This window comes from Athene noctua, chromosome 4 (assembly GCF_965140245.1).
Source record: "Athene noctua chromosome 4, bAthNoc1.hap1.1, whole genome shotgun sequence".
In the NCBI taxonomy this organism is placed as follows: Eukaryota; Metazoa; Chordata; class Aves; order Strigiformes; family Strigidae; genus Athene; species Athene noctua.
Window position 1 is genome coordinate 79,828,270 of NC_134040.1, and position 25,721 is coordinate 79,853,990.

Here is a 25,721-nt window from a genome sequence, read left to right on the forward strand (position 1 = left end):
CCCTAGCTATAGCCTGCTTAGAGTCTCTGATGGACAAAAAAGAGCAGTTAAGCAAGATGGAAGAATAAAATGCAGATTCATATAATTTCTGATATGGGTAATTTGTTTATCTGTAGATTTCAATATAAACTGGGCTTCCAGCTCTTACTCTGACATTGAATGTCCCTATCTGTGTCTGCTGATACTGTCTATATAAAGTCCTTCTCAGTAAGATATTCTGCATTTTGGTGGTGTTTGGATGGTTTTTGTTGCGTTAGGTGTGGGGTTGTTTTTAGCGCTATGAAGGTGAGCCTCAGAATATTTTTTTTTCTTCTGTTTGTCCTTTACTCATGGCTTGGTAATAGATATTGTTCATCATGGGTTTTTGTATTTCTGTTCTTATCCAGAATATTTCAAACACCTTCTCTGTCATTTGTATTTCACACCCTGATTGGAATAAAATAAATAGTAGTAACTCTTTCAAGTAAACTATCAGAAAACATATCTGTATCATAAAGAGCTTGCAGTATGACAGTTGTCATGATTTTGTGGGGGAACAACTTACATGAGGGATGTGAAGGAAGATAGGCACATTTAAAGAAGTAAGGCGAGGCAGGTGTTTAGGTCCGAGGTATCTCAATCTTGGTAGCTCAAATATGTTGTATGTTTTGAAGCTGAGGAAAAACAATACTCTCAGTGTTTGTGAGTAGTGTATATACTCTGATACGTTCTGACATGTTTTGAGGTTGATTCAGTATATGCCTTCAATATATTGATGCTCTATGCAGTTCCTCCTGCTGGATTACATTGGGTGTTCAAGCACAGAACTTATCACTTAGTACTTCGGTTTCTTACCTATTCTCCTCTGATAACTGTTTTGGTACCCTTTTTAATAGCTCTTTTCCTAGTGAATCCTGTAATGTCTTTTGATTTGTAGCTGGGAATGCATAGCATATTAGATGTATTAATTTAAAGAGTTCTTTAATATTAAATTTGCATTTTCTTTTTCAAAGATTTTTGTTCTGCCTGGTTTACTGGAAGGGTGACTTGCTCTCCAAGGTGCTGCTGTTTCAGACAGCAATTGCTAGATCCTGTTTTATTGATGTATCATGGATTGACCTTTAAATCTAAGCACTCTTTTTAAAAAAATTCTCAAAACCCATATTTGAAAGGCAATACTTAATTGATATTTGTGATGTAAGGCTGTGTCCTAGTTTCTTTTCAGTGGCTTGTTTTGAGAAAGTCCTTCACCCATTTACAGAGTATGTTGTAAATTTTTATCTCCCTAAAGCACTTCTGATTTTACATACTAGACCAAAATGACCAGATGAGCTGGATTGAAGCTAGAGCCTTTTATCCATTTAATAAAGGTATATTCCTGTCAGTGAAGTAAAAGCTATTTTCATCTCTCAGGTTTTAAGGCATCTTACATGTAAGAATACTGTCCTGGGACAGGCTTTACTAGACACACTGAGCAGCTTCTAAATAGGCAAATCTTGAAATCAAAGATTCATTGTGATGAAACAATATGAAACTGAGCAAGATGAGTCCTCTAAGATAATGATAGTACAGATTTCAAAATACATACCTAGCTAGAGCTTTCTCTGCTCATCGTTTTGGCTTTCATAATAGTTCTAGCTACGAAAATGGATTTTTGTAAATATGTAGCAGTGTGACATTTTTTTCTTTTTTTTTTTTTTTTTTTTCTTGTGCCATTGAAGCTTCCATATAAGGGAACAATTACGTTTAATAAATTTCGTTTCATTGTACTATAAGATCATTGATGTTACAACTTTTCTCACCTGCAAATATACATCCTCTGAATTTAATGGCTGTGCTATGTATAAAGTAGCCTCCTCAGAATCATAAATAATCTTTTGATTTGTAGTGTGACTAACTGTAACATTTGAAGCAGGCTCTTGCTCTCTAGATTGGTATTTCATTTGAGTTTTGTGCCAAATGTTATCTTTCTATCCAATGCATTCTGAAAGAGTACAACCACTCTTTCTTTTTTAAAATTTTTTTGTACTGAATCAGGGGCTTGGGGACGCTATGTCAACTTTCTTCATATCACTCAAATTTTTGGGATTTGGGGATGGGGGTACTAAATATGCATCAAAGTAGTAGCATGATGCACAGATTTGTCATTGCATACTATACCACCTCGCTAGCTTTGGACAATCAAACTCCTGTGCCCATGACATGGCATCATTTTTTCCCTGGCATTAGTGAAAGGCACGCTTCCTAATGCACATTAGAATATTTTTGGATGTCAGTTTCCTATTTTCTCTCCTAGTATGTCCCTGCTTTGATGCAAGGAAATGGTAATTTCCTGACAATTTGGTAGACTGAGAGTTGGAAAATAACTTATGTAGCAAATATTTAAAACCAGTTCCTCCTTCTGTAAACTCATGGAGTGCTCTGCTGCAGGCTGCAGAACTAGAATAAACCCTGGTAAAGGCAGAAACAAACCCCAAACCTCTTCAGAGTGCATTTTAAGCCATAAACCTCCTTTCCTATTTCAAAACTTAGTCTCTGTCATGATACATTGTACTGGTTTAGGCCACTGTTTGCAAAGTTTAGACAGCAGCAACCTAGGATACTAAATGGAGCTGGAAAAATCACTTGCACATGTGGAACAGCATGTACTTAAACTGGCTCTCAGAGGTGAAAGGCCAGAGTATTCCCTACTGCACAGCCTGTTTTCTATTTCACAACACAGGGGTATATGGGAAATCTTCTTATAATAAATGTTACTTACTTTAAAACAATTACCCAAAGCATTAAGATATGACTGTTTATGTACAGTTTGAAGTTTTTCCTAATTGCATAGTCAGGAAGCAGGAAAGGTTAATAACTTGGATCCTGGTGAAGTTTTCGTATCAGCTTTTGCTTAGTGGATGTCAGATATATTAGCAGTACCCTTGATTTCTGCTTTGCCAGGAAAAACTCTCTTTCCTTTTCCTGCCTGGTATGACAAGCACTCTGGTACTCTTCTCGTGCATCTGGCAAAGGGAGGAGGAGTGGGGCTCTGGTACTGTACAGCTCTCCCAGGTGTTACAAATTTCCAATCTGGAAATACTTATGAGGTGGAGAAGGATATTCCTACAACTTTTCCCCACCTGCCCCAGCTTTGTAGTTGTTTTGATACAGTGATTTGTGTCAACTGTCCTCTCATTTTAAACTTTTGGTTATAATTTTTACATAGCTCTGGTCCTTTTCCTTGCTGTTTAGGTTCTGAGTAGCAAACACAACTGAGAAGCATCTTCTTAAATTTTCTGTCTGCAGGCTCAGGAATCCAGGAATGTCTTTTTTTGTTTTGTTTTCTCCCCCTCATTAATCTTTCAAGGGTGATAAATTTGTTCTGAGAGTACTGCAGAAACTGAAGGCTTAAACCTTCTCACATTCTCCAAGAAGCTTCCTACTTAGCAAGTGGAACCAGTGTCTTAGAGCCTTTTAAAGCCTATGTTAAGGACCTGATCGAAATTAACAAGCAAATGAGTGGAAAGTAAACTTTTTACTGAAATGATATTTCAGTGTTTCATAAACTTCTAAGAAAGTTGAAAGTAGAAATTGGAATCTTCTATTAAAAAAAACCCTTTTAAAATTACAGATGTGGGTTTTTTTTCCATTAGAATTTTCATCTTATCTGAAATTTGTGCACTGATTTTCTCATTTTCCATTTAGTTTTCAAAAATCATAAAGGAGGAGTTGTGGGCATGCATAAAATAATGACTAGTGTTTCAAAAATATCTAAAGAGCGTATTGGATGGAATGAGTTGCTCAGGTCGCATTAAAGCATTGAAGTACTGTTCACCTTCATTTTGAAAACTCATGTCTATACCTTGTTTGCAAACTGACATACACATGTATCGACATTCCACCTGTGTTGCTAAGATTCTGATCGGTGCATTGGTTACCTGAGGTGTTGCTTCTGTCATAGTTCTACTGTGCTTTTGCCCTTTTTACAGGAATTAGATATTATTGTGACTAGGGAAGAAATTTGTTGTCCTTCATTGGTTTCTTTGTGAGAATGACAGCTCATATTAGAATTATGGTTCCTAGCCAAAAAGTAAGTTGCAAAGCACTTCTCAAGTTTTGTGCTTAATTGCTGCACTTTTCAAATTTTACGCTTAATTGCTTTTATGAGAGTTGAATGTTTTCTGAGAGCATGTGTTTTCCTGTTGTGTATGAAAAAGGGTTTGTCCTTCTGTTCTGACAGCCTGTAGAAGTTCTGATGGAGAATTTTAAAACTGACTGAAGAAGGAGTTGTTTTTCTTTTCAGCTCATTCACTCATCAGTGGTTCTGTTCCCTTTAATAGCTGCAGTCAGACTCCTCCAAATCTGGCAAGCTGATGCCTTATTTGGTTTAAAGCTGAAGCCCATTTTGGCAGTGGAAACTGAATAATCTCATTCCAAAAGAACAGAGTTGGAATGAAATTAGCAAGGCTCTGTGCCAGCAGATAAGTCCAGTATGCTTCATGAATCGACGTGCTGACACATAATTTTTTAAATAATATAAGGTAGCTGTTAAACAACTCTCTGATGTGTTTCCTATTCAACATTACCTGAACAAATAAGGCATAGAAATTGTTAGATTTAAGAAATCTCTCATGATACATATTCTAGAACAACATTCAAGCAAATTAAAATACTTCATTAGGTGTATAACAACATGTACCTACAAGAACCATAACATAACTCTTTGGACACCCAGCATTGCCTCTAATAAAAGCAAAGTCTTATTTTGCATTTTTACAATAATTAGTCCTATTTGTTGATTTCATCTGTGATTAGTATGCATTTAGCTATTATTTAATCTTTTTTTACTGCATGGAAACTTTAACCTCCTTGTCTTTTCTGGAGAAAAGGGATTATTAAAGGAATGGTGAAGAGATCAAGTGGGATCAAGAGACCTATCTCCTGTTCTTTCCAAACCATAGGGGTAAAATGTGAATGTTACCACTAGATTATTCTCAATGGCTTGTGAGGACTCTTACAAATGAGCTTTTCTCTTGTAGTGGCTATAAACAGGCATGAGTGTGTGCTCTGTCAGCTTGCTGCCCCATATATCACTAACAAGCAAATGTTGCTGCCTTGCCTGTGGGCCCTGGTAGAAGTGGATGGGAGTGCTTTTGGTGGCTTTATTACTGTTTCCCTGAGACACTTTGCAGTAGCTGGGGTAGTTTCTCCATCCCAGATATCTTGGGAGGGCAGAGACTGTAGAGCATCAACTATTGTGCTTTTTCTGGGTGCTTGGACTGAAAATGGGAGGGGTGCCTGTGTCTGTGTAGGCCAAAATAAATGTATGAGTGCTTCTAGTATGCCAGTGGTAGTTAACCATATATCTTTTTTTGTGCTGGGTTACATGATACAAGTCAAGTATCGGCAATGCACAGAAGAGAAGAGGCTATCTGACAGTCCTAGAGAAAGGTGATCAGGGAAATGGGCAGTGGAAGTGATGGAAGTAACATCAGCAATTCTGAGGGGGTATGTTATCTTGTAATTCAGGAAATAGCAGTAACTTTAGATCATTAGAAGCTCTTGGTTGACTGTGTTTCAGATGTGACCCAGTCAGCTGCTTAAACTTTGCATCCTTTCTTTTTAGACATGCATTTTTTCATTGCTATCCAAGTGTCAGTCAAGGGATGTGAATTATGTATCCACACTAGTGAGAGACAAACTGGTATAGAACACTGTGGTATGTCCCTGCTGTGTTAGTTTATAGGGATATATGGTCTAATTGTAAAAGTGTGACCAGTGTGGAGTGACTACAAGCCCTTTAGAACTAGTCACCTTCTACTCCTTAACTAATCAAGGAAACACAATGTGTGGTGATTACCTATTCTGCTACTGGAGAAGACGTTGATTTTATGTGTCAAAAATTTCAGAGAAGTTTGCAAAGTTCCAGACTTTAAGAACAGATCCACGGTATAATTTGTGTGACTTGAGCAAGATGTCAGGCAGGAGGTAGTAGCATTGTTACTTTAGGAAAAACTGCTTTTTGAAGAGATTAATGCTTCTAGTCATACTGCATGATGAGAAGCAGCTTGTTCTTGGAGTAGTGAAACTGGCAGCTCAAGATCCTGTGTGTAGTGTGTCTCTCCCCATGGAAACACTTGTGTGTGTGTGTGTATGTTTTCTCCCTTATAGTTTATTTTTGTCAGTGAAAGTTTATATCTGGAAAAAGATCTGAATTGAAGTATCAAGAAAAGAACAGTGATTTCTTTGTAAAGAAGAAAACACTCATGTTTGTATGGTTGATTTGTACTTTATTGCTGGTCTAAGCTTTAGCCTCCCTCTAGATGATCTTTAATAATTTAAAAATTATTATCCTACTTTTGACTTACTACGAATGTCTTCCATTGTAAATAACAAATAATAAAAGTCTGGGAATGCTACACCTATCTCCAAAGTACCTTTATGGAAGGCACAAGTAAGGTAGGAGGCAAAGCTGCCCATCCTGTCTGGGGCTTATTCTGAAGATTCTCCCAGTTTTCATTCTAAGCAGTTCTTCTTAGTCCATGTCTTTATCCTCAGCTGCAAAATAGTGCTCTTTGATAGGGCTCTTAAGATTTAGCAGAGCAAAGTGTTTACATGAAACTATACTCCAACACTGTGAATGGCACTGAGAGTGTGTCCCTGGTGTTTCCCCTTGGGCTTGCTGCAGGGTTTTGGTGGCATGTAGGCTATAGGGAACCATAAAGACTTGGAGGATGGTCCATGGTGGCTTATTCTGTATCACTGAAGCTGTCAGGTTTTTCCATCGAGTGCTCTCTGAGTGTTTTTGCACATTTGTGTGCATGAGAGAAAGATATCTCTAGTAATAGGTATTTATAATTGCTTTGTAAATTGTTTTGACCCCAAAAAATCTATCTGGGAAGCTTGGAAGGAAGAAAAAAAAAAAAAGGCAGCTGATTCTGCCTTAAGCCTGAAAGAACACATGGATTTTTCTAAGCACAGAGCAGTCCAGGATTTCTGCAAAGCATATGTCAAGCTTTTAGATCAATACCTTGATCTATTTTGTGGTCTCCCAAGAGATGAGACTTCATACACAAACAAATGATGAGATCACAGGTAAGGCCACATTCACTTGTAGTCCAAGTGTCAAAGCCTCTGAGTACTTTTCTCTAAGAAACAGGCATCAGAATTTCTTTTAAAATGCAATCATCACCTTATGTTCCATAAAGTACTGGATTCTTTATCTATTTTTCTTTCACCTTGTGTCTTGGGCTTAGCATTTTAACCGCAGTTGCTATGGAAGAGTTAGCCCTGTTTATTGGGTCATGACAAATGGCAACAGCTGAAAGACAAATATGGTATTCTGTTTCAAGTATAAGGTGGGCCCTGAGCCAGAGATCAGCAGCTTCAGAATGTAGCTAGCCACAAAGCTGGATCCTAGGGTCCTGACGCACCCTGTAGTTACTCAGGCATAACGCTTAAATTTAGTTCATGCTTTAAGTATTTTCCTTGTAAAATACTGAATGGAAGTAAATAATTATGCATTTCACACCTTGCCCTGGTTGGACTTTTTGCTTGCTTTTGTTCCGTGAATGTAAGAGTAAGTGCACATGTTTGAGAAAACATCTGCAAAAGTTGGCTGTATTGTGAGAAAGGATACAACCACAGCAGGGACAAAACCAGCAGAAATTTAGCTAGGATGAACTTCTTGGGTTTATTGACATGTAATTACTGGATCTGAAATGGTCAATGTGAAAACTGTCAGATATGCATATAGATAAACAGTCTTAAAACTGGTATTCGCACATCCCCTATTGCTATACTCCAGCATGTGGGGAGTTAATATAATTCATACCATAGCTGGGAACTTTTGCCCTTGAAGTTTTATAGTACTGTAGAAATCCAGTCCAGAATTTGCATGTAATCCCTCCACAGCTTTCCAAAGGATAATCCTTCCTCTACAATGTGAAGACAGGTAAATCATGGTATATACAACTAGTGCTTTGAAATGTGAGTAAACCTCTCCTAACGCAAACCTCTCAGGAACTAAAGATCTGGGAACTGTCTTGCTTACAATTCTTAGCCACCCCACCCCCCAAAAAAAACCCCTGAAAACAAAACAACATTCAGAAATGCAAAAGAAGCCTCCCTGAAGGTTTGAGTTTTTCTCTTGCCTGTCCACTGCATTTTAGCAGTTTGTTTTGCACTTCCTAGTTACCTTAAAAGTAACTTGCCAAGGTCTCCTCAGGTGAGGGAATGTCAGGATGTTCAAAGTCGGGACCTTCTGGTCAGGACCAACACTGGTCATGTGCTGTGGCAGCTGTTAGCCAGCGTATGTTTTATGGCCTGATGCGGGAGACCTTGCAAGTCTTTGGAAGTTCTGGATTTTCAGTAATGATGACCAAGATACTGCAGGAAATGCTTTTGGTAGACGTCTGGATAGTATTAAGACAAGAGCCAGAGAACAAGATACCGAATGGGATAGAACAGAATTGAAGCATTTTTCAATTGCACGATGTTTCATACTTCCATGGCGGGCTGCCTTTCCTTCAGTGTCCTCTTGCCTTTTGAGGCTGACAGGAAGGGAAGGAGTGGTAGAACGGGAGGGAGAAATAGGACAGGCTGCTCTTCAGGGTGGGCAGCAAGAGACCCAAAGAGCCTGGAGAATTTCAGAAATGGCTTGGCTTCTGCTGAACTTGCTGTTGCAGTTTGTATCTTCCCCCATTGATCTTGCTCTTTTCTCTTTCTAGCCTGGTCTGACTTTAACAGTTGCCTTTCTAGAGGCTTTTCTGGGAGGTATCGTCCATGGAAGCCCAGCGGGTGTGTGGTGAACGAAGAACGCTGACAAGGCTGGCTCCATGAAATAGGCCAAGTATCCTGTTTCCTGGGCCTGAAACAGCTCCCCTGGTCTTGTCTGCCTCTGATGTCCTAAAAGGATTGCTGTTTCTCCACCAGTAATCATCCTGCCTCTCTTTTTTTTTTTTTTTTTTTGGGGGGGGGCGTGGTGTGGTGTGGTGGTGTGTGTGCATGTGTGTGTGTTCTGAAGTCTAACTTAACTGGCATTTCTGAAACATCTGCTGTTTCTGTATCTGAGGTACAGGATGTGCCTGTGAATACGTCTCTCAGTGACACAATTTATTTTAATCTAGTGACACCCCCCACCCCCCCTCCATTAAAGAAATGGTTAAGACCTTGAAGGACCGATGACCTCTTGGCATGAATGCTGTACAAATAAGTTGCAGAAAGCTGATTCTTGTCTCGAAGACTGCACTGTTTATGACCACACAATGAAATAGATAAACAAAGGAAGAGTGCAAAACATGAAGAGGGTTTGGTTAGTAAGCAGTAGTTTCAGGATCATTTATCAGTGAAAAAATCAGTTTTCTGTAATAGCTTAAAACCCAGAAGTTTTATGAGTAAAACTGTGATGATCAGTAATTATTATCTGGTGCTGATATAGGTTTGGGCAAATTTCTTCCTCTGGCAACTCTTCTTTAGAGCTCCTTTTGACTTAAATGGTGGGTACAAAAATTTTGCACTCCTCTATAACTGTCTGCTTGATTCAGGACATATACGTGGCTTGGTGGCTAGCAGAGGTTTTTTTTGTGTGTGTGTGTCTTAGATGTTTTCCTGCATTTTTGATGGCATAATGCTTTCATCTTTTCTGCTTCAGATTGTGTGCAGTGCTGCTTGGTGCCTTGTACCTTGGAGCCGGCTGCAGGAGCAGATGACGTGAATCTATAAATAGAACTCTTCTGTGGCATCCAAGTATTGCCCTCTACTACCTCAGACGTACTGGACACATTCATTTGTCCTCTTTTATGGTTTCAAGGAGGGGGAGGGGTTGATTCTCACCTGTTCACATATTTCCAGTTACATGTGAAAAAAACCCTATCTATAACATGAATCTGCAGTAGTGTAAGAAAAGCATTTAGTGGGTCTTAAGCCAGCCAGTATTTGTACATGTTTCACATTACAGTTTGGAGCGTTAACCCGGGGAAGCTTGAGTTGGGTCACTGCGTGCCCAGGGTTTATCTAGCAAATCACAGCGACAGAAACAGTGTGATGACCCACTTAGAACGACATGTTCAGTCTCTTTGGTGTTCCCTGCCTGCAGTGCGGGTTTCAGTTGTGTGCTGAACTCTGTGTTGAGAAAAAAATCTTGATGCGAATGACTTGAAGGTTTGATTATTATTTTAATATGACAGTCCATTTTCTTGCTTCTTAAGTGGCACATGTAGACAGTCTTGAAATAAAATGCCTCCATCTTATTTTAAAGACAGACAGCCAAAAAAAGTCTTAAAGGACCAGATCCTTTAAAATACTTAAATCGCAAACTACTGTTCAAATCGGTTGGAGCTAGAGCTAGGCACCCGAGGTGGACCCATGTGAATACAGGACCCCTCTCTTGCAAAGCCAAACAGTGGCTTGCAACAGAGAAGTGTTCCCCCTCCTTTTCGAAGTATCAAGAGTCACTGTGTGTAACTGTCTGGTAATTCTTCACTGGTAGAAATAAATAATTACATTATTCTTGGGGTATTTTTTAAAGTGGTTTACTGATTTCTCTGATGGATGGAAATTGTAGGAGGATTACTTTGCTATGCGTGTATGTGGGTGATGAAATAATGGTTTCCAAGTTTGTTGTTTGTGTTGGCAGCAAGAAATATAAATTGTTGAGATGTGAGTATCTGTACTGAGGATAAACCTAGCAACACATTTCTGGTTGTCAGTCAACATTTCTCCCCCCTCCTTTTATCTTTTTTTCTCTTTTTCCTTCCCTTTTTTTCCTCTTCTTTCTTTTCCCCCTCTACAGTGTCACTTGTGATGTAATTCCGTTCTGCTGGAACAGAACCCTCTGTAATCAGATGTGACATCACTACACAAAGACTGCTCAAAAAATTGCTGTGGGATAGTTATTGCAGATATCAGAGCTATTTTACTAAGAATGCTTTCTAGTTTCTGGTAATATTAAAAAGCCTGTTAGCACAGAACTTTGTTCCTTCTCTATGACCCTTGAAGAAACAGAAGATAAATAGTAGAGGGTGTAATTCTGTAATGCTTTTTGTATGGGATTCACATTGATGAAAATGAAATAGGAGCTGGGGGTTTTGGATGCCCGTGCACAGTGTAACCAACCAGCAGGATTACACTAAAAATTGTACCTGCAGGATTGTTCAGGCTCTTCCCTGGTTTCATAACTGTATATTAACCTAGAAACATTTTATGTTTCAGAGATGACACAGAATAATTGAATGAGAGCCTGTATGTCACCAGTGTAATTTTCTTTGGCCTAAATAGTATCTGACTTAGGGTAGTGCAAGCAGGAATTAGTTAATTCTTGTTTCACTTTCAGTAGATTTCTGTAATATTCTGCACAGATATATGTAAAAATATTTTTAATTTTCAAAGGAATGTGACCAGTATATTGATGAGAATAATAGATTTTATTGGGCAATTTTTAGATAGGACTTAGGAACTTAAGTATCTGGCCATTGGGGGAAGGATAAAAGTAAAATGGCATTTTTCGCTTCAAGTCAAATAAATAGCATGATGTTGACTTGATTACTTGTAGAATTGCAGAAGAAAGCCTTATAAATTCCTCTTCCCTGCTTGTTGTGTATGGATGGGGTAGCAATTTCTACATGTTGGTCTGGCAAGTTCCCTTGCTCTGTAAAATGCTTAAGGTCTTGGTCTGATTGATATTTGCTGGATGTAACAAGGGGTTCTGCTGTATAAACATGTTTAAAAATTGATTTGTTGGCCCTTTCAATATGCTTTTGCAACTTTAGAGCCAGATATGATTTGCCCTGAAGTTAACTTGCCAGTTAAGGTACTAGGGAAGGGAACTATCTGCTGTGCTGCATAGTGGGAGCAGTTAAAGAAGCGATTTCTGGTCTCTGCCTGTGCTCATACTTTTCAACAAACTAAACCCAACCCAAACTGGACATGCAGTTGCTCCAGTGCTCTTGTGCAATATTTTTTTTCAAGCCTACACAGAAACTGTATTACCAATACTGTGAGGTCTGTTGACTTCAATAGAGTTTGCTGTTAACGGGAGCAAAGGCAGGGTTTCACCATGCAACTATAAATGCTGTAAGGGAATATACTTAACAGTGACCTAAGGTCCTTCTAGAGCTACTGACTTCATGTTTCTAGCTTCCCCTTGGCTTGGGCACTGCTATTTCAAATGCACAGGAAGCACCTCGTGCTCCTGTCCCGGTTCTGTACACCAGCAGTTAAAAGGCAGCTAGTAAATACCAGGCATCGCAGAATGACGACATGCTTTGCTTTGGCACGGGTGACAGAATGTTAAACCTGCCAGGGTGACCCTTCACTTAGTTTGGGAATATAGATCATTTCCCTGCACTGCTCACGCATCTGTCTGCCACACTTGTTGGGGTCTTGTGACTTTTCTTGTTTTAAGAGGCCTTTGCCTCAACAGCAAACACTCAGCTTGCTGCAGGGTAGGCAGTGGAGTCTGCTGTGGTTTTTTTTTTTTTTTTTTAGGGATGCTCTGGTTAAAAGTTACCTATTTAGCTGTAATGTAGCACAATGCTGCAACAAACTTGACTTCATGTGGAATGACACAGATTTTTCTTAGTCTGCTAACACAGCTGCTGTGTCATAGCATTTAAGAAAATCCTAATGGAAATAAAGATGCATGCTACGTATCCTGACAAGATAAAGGGAAATTGGTTTGGTACATAATTTTCTAGAACAATCTGTGAATATCTGAGGCTTTTAATTGATTTATTCTGGTCTCTTCCTAGATATTAAACTGGCTGGTCTCTAATTCCCCAGGTCTCTTTTCCTCTGGCCTTAAGGACAAAGCACCACCTAGTCCTGTGGGGTGTCCTTCATGAATTTATAGGGGAGTATACAATGAACCCAAAAAATCCTTCAGTCCGGTCCTTAAATAGCGTAGGTGGGATCAGACTTAAACGATTTGAGTATATTTTTAGTTACGTGGATATAACCTTAATATTTTTCTACTTTTTGACAAAAACTGTAACATCACAGTTTTTCCTGAAGTGTCAATGACTTGCTATTCTTATTATAATGGCCTGTCTTTTCACTTTTTTCATCCCTTTTGCAATTAGAAAAGAGGATGCTATTTTACCCCTTAACTACTCAGACCCTTAAACATGCAGAATTTCTTTGTATTAGCAAGACTACACCAAGCAGTCAGTGTTTGTATGCTAGCTTTTACAGAAGCCAACTATTAAAGCACAGTAACTCCTCCTCATGGTTCTTACAGGTATATGGCACAATGCAGTGCTTCAGTGATGTCCCAGATCCCACACTGGATCACTGAGCAAACAGAAAGGACAAAGCACACAATGTTTGATTGTATATTCCAGTATTTAGTTACAGGGCTGTAAGAAGGCATGCATGTCGTGGGTTTGAGCTAACCTAGCATTGGAAGGGAACATTTACCACAGTGATAATAGTACTGACTAAATTAGGCCTGGTCCAAACTGAAAGCACTCCCAGCACCAACAATGTTTATACTGACAAAGGCATTTATCTGCTGGAGTTTTAACAGCAGTCCCTGGTCTTAACCTTCCTGTAGACAAAGTTAACATTTTAAGCTACATACTTGTGTATTTATTTAGAGGTGTCAGTGGTTTTGCATTTTCCAGCCTAGCTATTGTAAATACTGAGCATGAATCAGACTTGAGGAAATAGGCTATTCCTGTCCAACTGCAGGTTGCTGTTGTGTTGCGTTCTTCAGTGGTAGGAGTAGCACACAGGCAGTGTTTGGGAGGAGGCAGCTTGGCTGTAGTGGCCAGCACAGCTGGGAGGAACAGGACTGAAGAACTACTCCGAGGCACTAGCAGTAACTGTGTTACCCGTTGGGGGTGGTGGGGAAAAAAAAAAGCTGCTGTTTCCTTACTTTTGTTCTTGTTGCAGGTTTTGGTTCTGTTTGAATGGTTGTACCTTGCCAGATAGAGACATTAGTATGGGATAATTCAGTTTTGCAGGCAGAGTCCCCAGTGTAAAATGCTCTGTATGTTCCTTCAATCTTGCTTATATGCTGTTACTTTACAGAGGCGTTCTTGTGTTGCTTTTGTTGAAGGAGTAGGGTGTGGGAGCTTTTACTAGGTATAGAGGGTTTATCACTGTGTGTTTTACCTTTGTGCTTCTGGAGTGAAGGGTGGCTCTGGCAACAGAAAAATGACCTCAGATTAGCACAGTCAATGCAGAAAGTCGACAGCATTGCTTTTGGATTCAGGTGTTTTCAGGGTGACCTGAAGTGGACCGACTGAGAGCTGTGTGGGCAAAGCTAGTTGCCCATGTATATAACTGGTGTGTGCTTGGTGGTAGAAAAAGATCTCTGTACAAGGCAAAACTATTGCATATAAGCTTGAAGAGTTAAGTGCTTTGCAACGCTTATGTAATGTTACATGTATTTTGAGAAATGATGGGGGAAACAGTTGTGTACTCCAAGCAAAATTTATTAGAAGTCTATTCAAGAAAAAAACCACAGAGACCTTTTGCTTGTAGGAATTCAAAGTCAGTTACCTGAAAGCCAGGTATGAAAAACCTGTATTTTTCTAAAATCAGTTACAGAGTAGAAACAGTACTTTTTAAATATCACAGGCAACAGATATTTAAGTCCTCAATCATAAATGGCATCAAAGATAGGTATTAATCTCACAGCAAAGCTGCATGCAGATCGAGTTTAAAATTGAAAGCCTTTAAATATAAAGCTTTTGCCATGAAATCTGCAATAATAAAGGTATGCTGCACAAAGATGTTTCTTTACCTTTGTCTTAATGACATTTCTCAGTAATAAAGACATATGTACATTTAGATTTGGCTGGTAAACCATATTTTAATTAATAAAATCTTGCATAAAATGCTATCTAAATGCTATCTTACAGAATTGCACTATCCAGATGTGCTTATGGTAAATAGAGCAAGAAAAGAAAAATGCATTGAAATGCTCTGTATGTGAAGAGGGCAAAGATCAGATAAGGAAATTAATTTCTTTTAAATCAACAACCAAATGGCTCTGTACAAAAAAGCAAACATATGTACAAATGCTACAGAGACTACGTACATTTTGATAATCTCAATCCTTTACCCATGAGAAATGCAGTAGAAACTTTTGCCATCTATAAGGTGCTGAAGAAACCAAATCTGAATTTTTATAAAGCCATAGTCATATCATCCTGTGCCTTAATTTCATTTGCTGCTTATGGAAAATGCATGTTTTCAAATACTTTTTTTCATACAGGAAAAAAAGAAAAACCCACCTCTAAAATGTATCAGTTTTAATACTCGTGCCTTTTTTTTCTGTACTAAATTCCTAAGAAGAATGTGTAACTCAGATTTTGTTAACATACATATATATATATAGTGAAGTAAATCAGTATATGATACTTGTGAATATTTTTCAGGTGACTATGTTAGGAAAAAAACCCCAAACCAACAAACCTTTGCACTAACACTGTTTACTTCCTGCTGCCTAAAATTCCTAACCTCTCAAATTTCACGTTGCTTTCTATCACAACCATTTAATGTCAGACATCAGTAGCAGGTTATTATTATCTAGGCTTATATCATTGTCTGTCTCTTCACTAAATCCTCTTTCCCAAGGTTTTATGCCTCTTGCACTTCTTACCTTTTAACAGAAAACACTACAGCTCTATTAGGGAAGAAAAAATGTTTAGCTGATAACCATTGCACCCGTTCAGAACACTTGCAGTTCTTCCATTTTTCACTATGCTTGCTTGAGATTTTACAACCACTGTGCATATGTTACAACGTACAAGTGCAGGCAAAAAATTCTATATTATAATTCGTCATACATTGTAAACAGTACAACTGGCAAACCTGTGATACGGCAAAGTGAAAGCAACAAATGCTGCCAAGCTAATAAGAATGTGGAAACTCAAACAATTTTTAAAAAAAACAGTAAACAGCAACTTCCCCCTCTATTACATGCATGCTAGTATCACAAATGTCCGAACCAAGAACAGTTTCTCCCCCTTCCCATCCCCACCCCTCATGGCAATTCATCTGTGTACCTGTCATCAGGCCTTTCCTATCGTGTTTCAAATGAAAAGACTTTAAGGCAGGGAGTTTTTACATGTTGAAATGATTCCTCTTGTTTCAGAAAGCTTAGTTATTCACACCGTGGTCGTTGCTGTAATACTGCTGCTGGAACGGTTTGGCGGGTGGGATGGGATGAGGATGAACTAGATGGCCTCTATTTGAGACTGCAAGCAAGAAAACAGAAGGCCAGCGTAGCATGTTTTCTAGCAGCTTTATGCAGATGTGTTGCAGAGATGCAACATAAATAAGTAGGAAAACAAAATTCACAGCCTCTTGACATAGTTTCCAGGGAAAGTACCAAAGAATTTGGTTCTTCTTGAGGTTCCTGAAATTAGAAGCAATAGATGAAAGATGGGAATAACAACAGAAAATCGCTATGTAAGCATGGCCTTCAAATTTTTATGTTTAATATTGCACAAACAGAAATATCTACAGTTCTTTATAACTTCAAAAAGTTATTTTGAATTTCATTAGTGAGTTGTGAGTTTTAACAAATAAGTGCAGGAAGGAAAAAGCAAATAAAGGGGCATATTTGATTAAATTGTTAGGCCTGATTAAAAGCTGTGCTAAAATTTTGACTTGGTACATAGAAATAATTTAATTTCAGTGACATCAAGTCTATTTAAATAACGTGAATTTTTGAAATGCTGAGAACTAGTTAGATGATTAAGTTAGCCACTGTATGCATGAGGGTTTATGGAATGATTAAGCCACCTTATCTAGGCCTAGATGTGAAATCTCTGTTTGTTCAGTAGTACTTGATTCTCACAAGTAGTCAGTACCGCAGATGTATTCATGTGAGTAAGTTTTATGTTACCTGGTCTTTATGAAGAAAGCAGTAATACATAGTCCATTTTGTGTCATATGAGACTGACAACAGTGCTGTACAGCAAGCTGGATGCACATGTCAATTTGCGTCCATCAATTCCAAAAGAAACAAGTGAGAAATCACATGCTAATTTCAGTGGATTTTGGTTGGGATTTCTCCTGATAAAGCCAGGTTCAGATTTATTAATCACACTGAATACCAAACATTAATTTGTTTAATAGATGTCAAGCAAAGAGGGCAGAAAAGGTCAGGGAAAAAAATAAGGAAAAAGCAATTGAATTAAAACATACCCACAAACCATCCATCATCACATTTTTCCATCACATCAATGACATCTCCCTCTCTGAGCTCCAATTCATCTTCGTTCCTAGGAGTATAGTTATATAGAGCCTGAAACCTTAAATAGGACAAATGATGTATTTTAAAAAGAAGTACGAGTTCTTTGCAGCCTTGCTGAAGTAAAGGAGCTGGTTTAAACATTAACTAGTAAGTAACACTTGCAAATATAGGGGAAAAGGGTTTATTTTGCCTGGTAGCCTTTAGGGCTAGATATAGTAATAAATAGTAAAGAAAAAAAAGTTGTAGTAAATAAATAAAACCTTATCAGAAAAGTAACTCATCAGACACTAAGACTGGGACTCAAGGCAAGCCTAAACCTGATGGCTCCTCAACCAGTTCCTTTGAACACAGGATTCTTGGGGTGGGATTTTTTGATACTTTAGATACTGATCATGGGGGTTAAGGGGCATCTACAGACTCCCCTCTAGAAGTCTTCTGTTTTGGTGCCTCAACTATAAAATAATGCCAAAAAAATCCCACCTTAATCACCTTTTTTAGTGAAACTGAAACAAAACCGTCCAGTTCCCATTATGTATTATCTGTGGTATAGTTGGTAACTTTTTGCCCCTCTCTTCTATCTTGCCATTTCTTCAGGTGACTAACTGGTAAACTTTTAAATACTTTTAGATGCTAAGCCTTAGTTACATTTAGGAGAATTCATCTATTAGACATGCTCCAAAGTGCTCCGATGCTAGAGGAAGAATGGCTACAGGTTTCAGTGATCACTGAAGCAGGGCCTGAGTGCAAGGCTGGGGTGGGGAGGGAATTCGAAGCAATCTTGCACTGAACTTGCATCTTAACAGTCAGCACTGAACTAGCCTAAGTGCTTACATCCTTTGTGAAAATGACTTGAGATCTAGGTTCTTTTCCAGTTTTCAGAAAGGCTTTCTTGTACCTAATTTTTAAATTGCATATGTGATTTACACCAAAAAGTGTGAGCCTGTGTTCCTGTAATCAACATTAAGGTTTTTTTTCTCTATTCACATCCAGAACTGTTTCTGACTAATTTGTATCAAGTCAATAAAGCTGATGAGATGAACAGGTGTTAAAACTTTAATTGGCATTCTGCTGAGATGTAAAAATGGAGAGAATAAAATGAGTCAAAGTTTATTTTTACAGAATTATTATCCCTTTTAAGCGTAAATGATTGAGAACTGTAAGTTGGCATGTCTGTCCGAGTTGGATGTAAATTAAACAACTAAGGCTTTGTCCTCTGGGACCTTCTTGGATATCTTCCTATAGCATGCGGTTATCTGTGAATTTCTGAAATATCTTCATAATTGTACTTGGCAGGTTAACAAATTATTTGATGATGTGCTCACTATTGCTTTAATGTTAGGTTTTGGTTTAGGAGACAAGAAGTATACTTACGGTTCCCCCCCACCGTGTATGTTTTCATGAGCAAGCACAGGGCGCTGTGGCTGAAATGAAATGATTTGCAATGTAATAAAGATTTATAGTCTAAGGTCGAAATAGTTGGATAGGGGCATGATACACAGTCACTTGAGAGTTCATATTCTACATTGTGTAAAGCAACACATGGCCCCCGCCCCCCCCTTCCAACTCACAATAAATTCTTAAGAGACATGGCAAGCAACAGAATGGTGGCAGGTTTAAAGATCTGATTTTTGGAGAACATAATGAAAACTAAAACAAAACCGTGAACTTCATCAACAGTCCATTCTATTTATAGTATAGTTGAAAGTTGGAATAGAATCCTGCTGCCTCTTCACTGTGAAACAGAAATAGTATTAGAAAAATCAGATGCAACTGATGAACATTATACATTCCTTAAGCGAAGTATATTTTTAGAAAAGCAGAAATAAAATCTCCTGTACGTAATGGCAGAATTCAGAATATTCGTAGACAAACAACATACCAATTTACATTACACACACACAGAGTACTAACTTGGCAGGCAAAACATGCTATGCTTTAATTCTGTTTCATCTCGAGGGGGAACACAAAGCCATGCAGGCTCTTGGGAGGCAAAGAGCAGAAAGAACTTTTGAAAGGATGCATATAATTGTGTGAAAATAACAATTAACACTTTTACTTCTGAGAAAAAAGTAGTTTGTATTTCCAGTGCAAAGCTTTAAGAAAGGAACTACTTTTCCTTCTTAATGGAGCACTACCCACCACTAATATCCAATAAATCTGGATGCGGTGGAAATGAAAACATTAACCTCCTACAGAAACCATATCCTGCTTAGGAAGACATTGACATATACCGATTAGAATCTGGCTGAGGCCAGAAACAGCGCAGGAGCAGCTGCTTGGGATAGCTCTTGATGTGAGCACTGATCATATTCTCTGTTGACTGAGGATGCCCTATGGTTGTGCTGTAGAGACTGACAGCCTGATACATGTCTGGGAACTGTATCTGTTTTGGGAGTGTGGATATCAAAACACAGCTCATAGCACTTTCTTTCATGAATTGAGTAAACTGCAACCTGATCTTGAAGCTGTGGAATTTGTCTTATCGCTCCATGGTTCTCCCTTTCCCAGGTTTGACTACTTCAGTTCATCTTGCTTCAGTTTACTCTTGAAGATGATGCAGTCTTCCATGACAGAGGGCCCAGGTAAACAACCCACAGCCTGATGATATCAAATGAGTGTTAAAAAGCACTGTGGTTTTCCTTTTTCTTTTTTTTTTTTTTCTTTCCTCCTTCCCCTCCCAACGTCTCCAAATGAAATTGAGGTAGTTAAATTTCTTTTCATTGTGTTCGTATGCATACATACAGAAAATATGGTGAACATTTTCCACTTCATTTTTACAGTCTGTAGAGTATAATTTAAAAAGGTGCCTAAAGATGCAGGCAGGTAGATTACAGAACTCTTCTTATTCATAGTAATGACAGCTAGGTGGGAAAGAGGTTTTTAAAGTTAAAAAAAATTTGTTTATGCTCTTTGACTCTCTTCTCTCCCTCATTTAATCTTTCTCTGCTGGTGTACAAGAAAGATGGAGAATTTTATTGAAGAATCCAACAATAAAGATTGTAAATGAAACATTTCAGTTCTCAGTAAACCCTCTTCAACGTTGACTTGCTGAGTAAGGTAAGAATATTCCACTGAGCAGATTGCTTGCTATTTGGATTGGAATCTGACCTTATTCTCTGCTAATCTTTCATCAGGTCCATAACTGAGCTGAATGCGAAAGATAGTCAGAGATGCAAGAGAACTCAATTGAGGTAAGAATTTTTCTTGCAAAAGTCAATGTCTTAAGCAATACTACTAATTATTTATTTAATGCTTTGAACACATAACAAGCCAGGAAGAAATTAGGTACATCAGTGTTATCTTCTTAGAATCTGGGAAAACTAGGGTGAAATGCTCTTGTGTTATGTCTGAACAGGGGGCCCTTGGAGCGCTCTCTCTATCCGAATGCATTCCTCCATAGTGTCCCAGCTGACAACAAGAAGCTTTCTCCTCATTTTCTTTTCCTAAGCTCTCATTCCCATATACAGTGTCACTGGCTAGAATGGGGACTGTTGCAAGGCCTGGCTAGTTGTGCTCAAGAGATGTCATGAAATGCATCACCCTAGGAGTAGCTCTCAGTGCATAGGATTTATGGTTTCCAACTACATCTCAGTTCACTACACTACCCTGTTTTCTTGGAAAAATCAGAGGGCCTAACCCCAAAAACATAAAAAAGTGTGTAGTCACATCAGTTGTCCCAGCTGTACACCTGATTTTCATGCATGATTGATAAGCGCTTGCATTCTGTATAGTCCTGAACATGCAAATTAGGTGTATAATATTTAGTCTTGTAGGTTTGAAATTAAAGACATAAATGCACTAAACATTGACCAATACAGTCCTCTCAATGTATTGATTACATGCTATTCATTTGGAGATATATGCAAAATTAAAACAGGGCTTAATCCCTTTTTTGATAGCTCTTACTCCCAGTTGGACTTTGGGATGGTGTTGATCCTCTGCTACAATAATTCTGGCCTTCCTATGACTAAATTGTCTCCCTTCAGTAATGAAGAAAGTACTGTCCCCTCATACCTGGTAGCAAACAGAGTCCTGCCAAAAAGCCAAGACTTTGAAAAGTTACACAAACCTGCATATCTTAAATTAAAATTCAGATTTTAAAAAGGGAACCACCAGAAAGACGATAACCTAAACTCAGCAGCAACAGGATGGAAAACAGTTCACCCTATTATCAGTTTTAAGAGCCAAATGTTAAGAAACCAATGCAAAGAATAATTTAGTCCTAAACTGAAAGTAAAACATAACTCACAAATTCTTATTCTCATATAGTTTGGGTATTTTTTCATAATTTAGATCACCTTTTGGAGTGAAACACATGCATAAACAATCTTTCCGACTTGGTAGACCTGTTAGAGTTATGTTACTGTTATACTACAGATATGAAGGGAAAGGCTAGAGAGTATGACAGTCTAGAATAACGGTGCTTGGATAAAGAGGATAGTATTGAGTGAATAGAGCAGCAACAAAACATTTTGAAAGGGACATGGATTCAAAAACAAGAATTCAGCCTGTATACATGCAATGAAGTATACACTTTTGACTCTTAGAAGCTGTAGTTTTAAGAAATTAGGAATGCTTTGAAACAGAGGAGTAATTTAGGAAAAAAAAAAAAGGCTAAATTTAAAGAATTTTGATCTCTTACATCTTATAGCACTGGAAATACTGTGTAGTACTGCAGAGATACAATATACTAATGGATTTATAAATTAAATTTTGGCACACAGACCTGTTGGCTTTACTCAGACATTGCACAGAAGCACAACAGGAAGAAAACACAGCAGACCAATAGTATTGAGACACTTGGGCAAAGCAAAATACTGAAAGACTGGACACTGCGCTCTTTTTCTATGGAAATACTGTTATTGCACACTGGGCATCCAGTACCATACCCTGTGTGAATAGATGTGACCTCTGACAGGTGAGCTGCAGGATCTCTTAGTCATCACTGGGCTACGAGGAGGTTTACCCATAACAAATATCTCTCTCTTTAAATTAGCCTAGAAAAACCACAAAAACTGTGTCAAGTGAGAGTTTAAGAATGAAGCATCATGGGATTTTTGTGGCTTCATTCATACATGCAAACTGCACATGCTTTTCCTGATAACAAAAAGCAAGTGTGTTACAGGTGCAAATAACAGTACTATTGGTATATGGTATATTCATTGTTCTCACAGTATCTTTCTTCCAAGGGTTTGCTGCTCTGGCACATGCCCTTACACATTACAGTTAAAAGATTAATCATGCACAGTGTATGCAGTTGGAGTAAGAACAGTTATTGCAAGTGTACCCACTGAAGTAGCTCAGTTAATAATATAGAAAAGCTCAAATGAACAGAACAAAAATGCTATCTTAGAAATACCAATAACAAATGTTGGTGATAAACAGAACACGGACCTTAAGTTTGCATTTAGAGAGCAAGTAAATACTTGATGGAAAGTACTTAAAGGAAAAATCTTTGCTTTGTTAATATCACTATAAATCAGCTGTATATTTGTCAGAATTCAGCTCCTAAGGGGGGCTCTGCAGCAAATATGAATTCTTAGGGGCAGCGGTGAGTCAGGGGGAACGTGTGAGGAGTGGAGTGCTGCTATTTGAAACCTTTCTTTGGTATTTCTGACTGTTTGCCAGTAAAATGTGTCAACACAGAAGAACAGCCCCCTCTTAGGAGCTGAGACAGTGAATAACAAAAACAAAAAACAAACAAACAAAAAGGATACTAAGGGAGTTCAATGAGGCAGGAAAACATCAGCATTTCCCCTTGGGAAGTGTCTTCAGCGTTCTTTGGAGGACACATCCCTCCTGTCACCATGGAGTAAGGTGACACTCCCCACCCAGAGCTCCTTGTATTCTATTGCTCCCAATCCCTGGTCATGCTTTAGATTTGAGCCATGTTCCAAGTATATTTACACATACACATATGCATGTATTTTTACATCAACAAAAATTACCAAAGTATCAGTATACGGTTTCAAGAACTCTCTGAAGAACCCCCCCTTCACTTAGGATATTTGAGTCCTGGAAACGTCTCGTGTTCTTTCTGCTGTAGCAGTTGAGAACAGACATTAAGTATGGACAACATGCATAAAGAGAAGAGGATAGGAACTGTCCTTCCTTCTAAAGTCCAGTCTGTAGGCTAAGTAGCAAGAAATTATGACAGCCAAACCTGGCTACACTTATTTTAATCTAACTCTCTATCCTCCCATGTAGTCAGTGTTGACTGCTGAAAAAAGTTTGCTAACCCTTGGGAAGAAAGGAGTCCTCATCTCATTTTGGAAATACTGTGCAAAAAATATGTTGTGCTGGTAGTGTACCTAATAATTTCAACAATTTTCAAATACATAGAACTATACTGATTAAGTTTATAAAGGAATCTGTTCCCTAGACTTAAAAAATAATCCAGATTTGAAATGGTTTGAAAACAATAATTAAGAGCTAGAATTGTGTAACAGCTCCCCAACCTCTAGTCCTTCTCAGGACTCAGACTCTTGTGTCTGCAAGATGGAGTCATCTCCCTTAGTTACTCAGTGCCTTGCTTCCTGCCTTGCCCAATGAAGTGCAATACACTGTCTGGGAGGTTCCCAGGAGCAGATCTTTTAATTCTGAGAAGAAATATTCCTTCTATTTATTTTCAGCTGGGGTTAATATGCCTTGCTCAAACAAGGGCAAGGAATATCAGAATTTCAGTGTAGATAAGGAATTTTCTGAATTTTGTTGGTTAGTTTAAGCAAAAAGTACCCATCAAAAGCACTGCACAACTGATAAATTATTCAGAGTTGCAGAAAAAAATGCAATACTGTGTTTTGCCCCCTATTTGAGGTGAAACATACCTAAGTCCATGACAGATTCATGCCCTGTAAAGAACCCTTATGTCTCTTCCCTACTTCAGGAAAAAAACCCCAACACATCTGATGGACCTTAAGACTTCTTTAAGTCCATTATGTCTGGGTTTTCTGTGAACATACAATGTAAGATGTGGTAGATTTCTTTTTTTTTAAAGAGTTTTTTTTTTTTTCCATAGATGTAATGATCACTTTTTCCAGGACAGTTTCCCAAACTTTTTACATTACTTTTTTCTCCTTTTCATGAGTAAATGGACTCTCTGGAAGTCAGCACTGGAAATTGACTTTGTGCAAAGCAACTTTCCAGATTTCACTTTTCTGCCACAGAGCTGCAATGCTGAGATAAACCGTAGTCCTGAAGAGGGAATGATCTTTGTTCAGTCCTTGACTAATAGAATTGGTATTTAGAACATGACCCTCTGCAGTGGTGCATTACTGTGAAATTTTTGACTGTTCTCCCAGGCTTTGGATTCAAATTGAAAATGTTTTTAAACTACAAATGTTACTTAGTTTCTGCATACTTGAATAAGATTTTGGTGGTGGTGTTTTTTTGTGGGTTTTTTTTTTTTTTTTTTCAATTAAAGAAGAGTTACTAATGTCCTGGTATGGACTTGAAATTGAGTTGAAGGCTTTCTGCTTTCCTGTCACTGGTTCCCCCTTAAGCTATTTAATTGTATCATAACGGCTATAGTTTTACCTTGTGTTTCATTTGAAGAAGGCCTATATTAATACTTCATGTGCTATGTTACTTAATATTAGTAAAGGAAACAATACATCTGAAAAGAGCAAACTCAGTGTTAGCCTTGCAGTTATTTAATATACATAAAGATTTGCAACAATCCATACTCAAGAGATGCAGTTACCTTTAACTTTGGTGGGTCTTTATCCTGCTGATGTAAAGGTTTAGAAAGGAGAGGAGGTGAGAGGGAAGCAGTAGACAGGGATGTTGTAGGAACAGAGTGAGAAGTTGGTGCCTTGGCAGAGTGAAATGGAAGATTAGAAGAAAGGTGCAAAGGAGGATCAGAGTCTCCTGATGTTCCCACGGAAAGCAGAGCTGGCTTAAATGTTTAAGAAAAATGAGAAGTAATTGTGCTATAAAACCAGCTGTGAAGGGCATAAAATGCTTAGTAAGGAGTCATGTAACTAACCTGAACCGTCAGAAATGTGATGCTAATTTTATTATTAGTCTATTTTTCTGGAAGAAAATTCTCCCTCAGAAAACAAAACAAGTTTTCCCCTGTGTTTTTCAGGTCAAGTAAGAGTAGAGGCAGCTTGCAAAATCTTTCTAATTAACTAATTTTACATTTGGCCTATAACATATTGTCCGAAATATCTGATTTGCATGTTTGCGTGTGCCTGAACATTCTGTTGAAATAAGCACTGGACAGAAAAAATCTGTTCTAAAACTTTGCCTAGAAACCACACAAACTGTGTAGCAATATTGTGGCATTTAATGGCTAGCACACATTTGGGATAGTCCAGTGTTGTACTGTCCCAAAGAAGAACTGGGGAGAGCTTTAGGGGGGAAGCATTTGTTTAACTGCCAAACATAATCTGATCTGTTATTAGTCACATTCTCGTAACAGAGCCTACTATAAATATATCAGCTGATGAAGTGACACATGTGAAGTACAAACCACTGAGTCTCTGCAGGAGGCATGTCCCTCCCTCTGAAGGCTGTCGATAGCATTTGCTTGCTGGGGCCTCCG

At 38.3% G+C, this 25,721-nt stretch overlaps 1 protein-coding gene across 16 annotated transcripts in view; it reads right to left on the reverse strand.

Annotated features, from left to right (window-relative positions):
• Positions 1-14,384: 14,384 nt before the first annotated feature.
• The window catches only part of SORBS2 (sorbin and SH3 domain containing 2), an 86,413-nt gene continuing 75,076 nt past the window's right edge, over positions 14,385-25,721 (reverse strand). For 15 of the 16 annotated variants that reach the window (XM_074905854.1, XM_074905850.1, XM_074905849.1 and 12 more), the window contains 3 exons: positions 18,545-18,594; positions 17,125-17,231; positions 14,385-16,330 (listed from right to left, as the gene is read on the reverse strand). In XM_074905854.1, coding sequence (XP_074761955.1) covers positions 16,269-16,330; positions 17,125-17,231; positions 18,545-18,594 — 219 coding nt within the window. In that variant the 3' untranslated portion in view covers positions 14,385-16,268. The remainder of the gene's footprint in view (positions 16,331-17,124; positions 17,232-18,544; positions 18,595-25,721) is intronic. The other variant, XM_074905844.1, reaches the window with a different exon arrangement.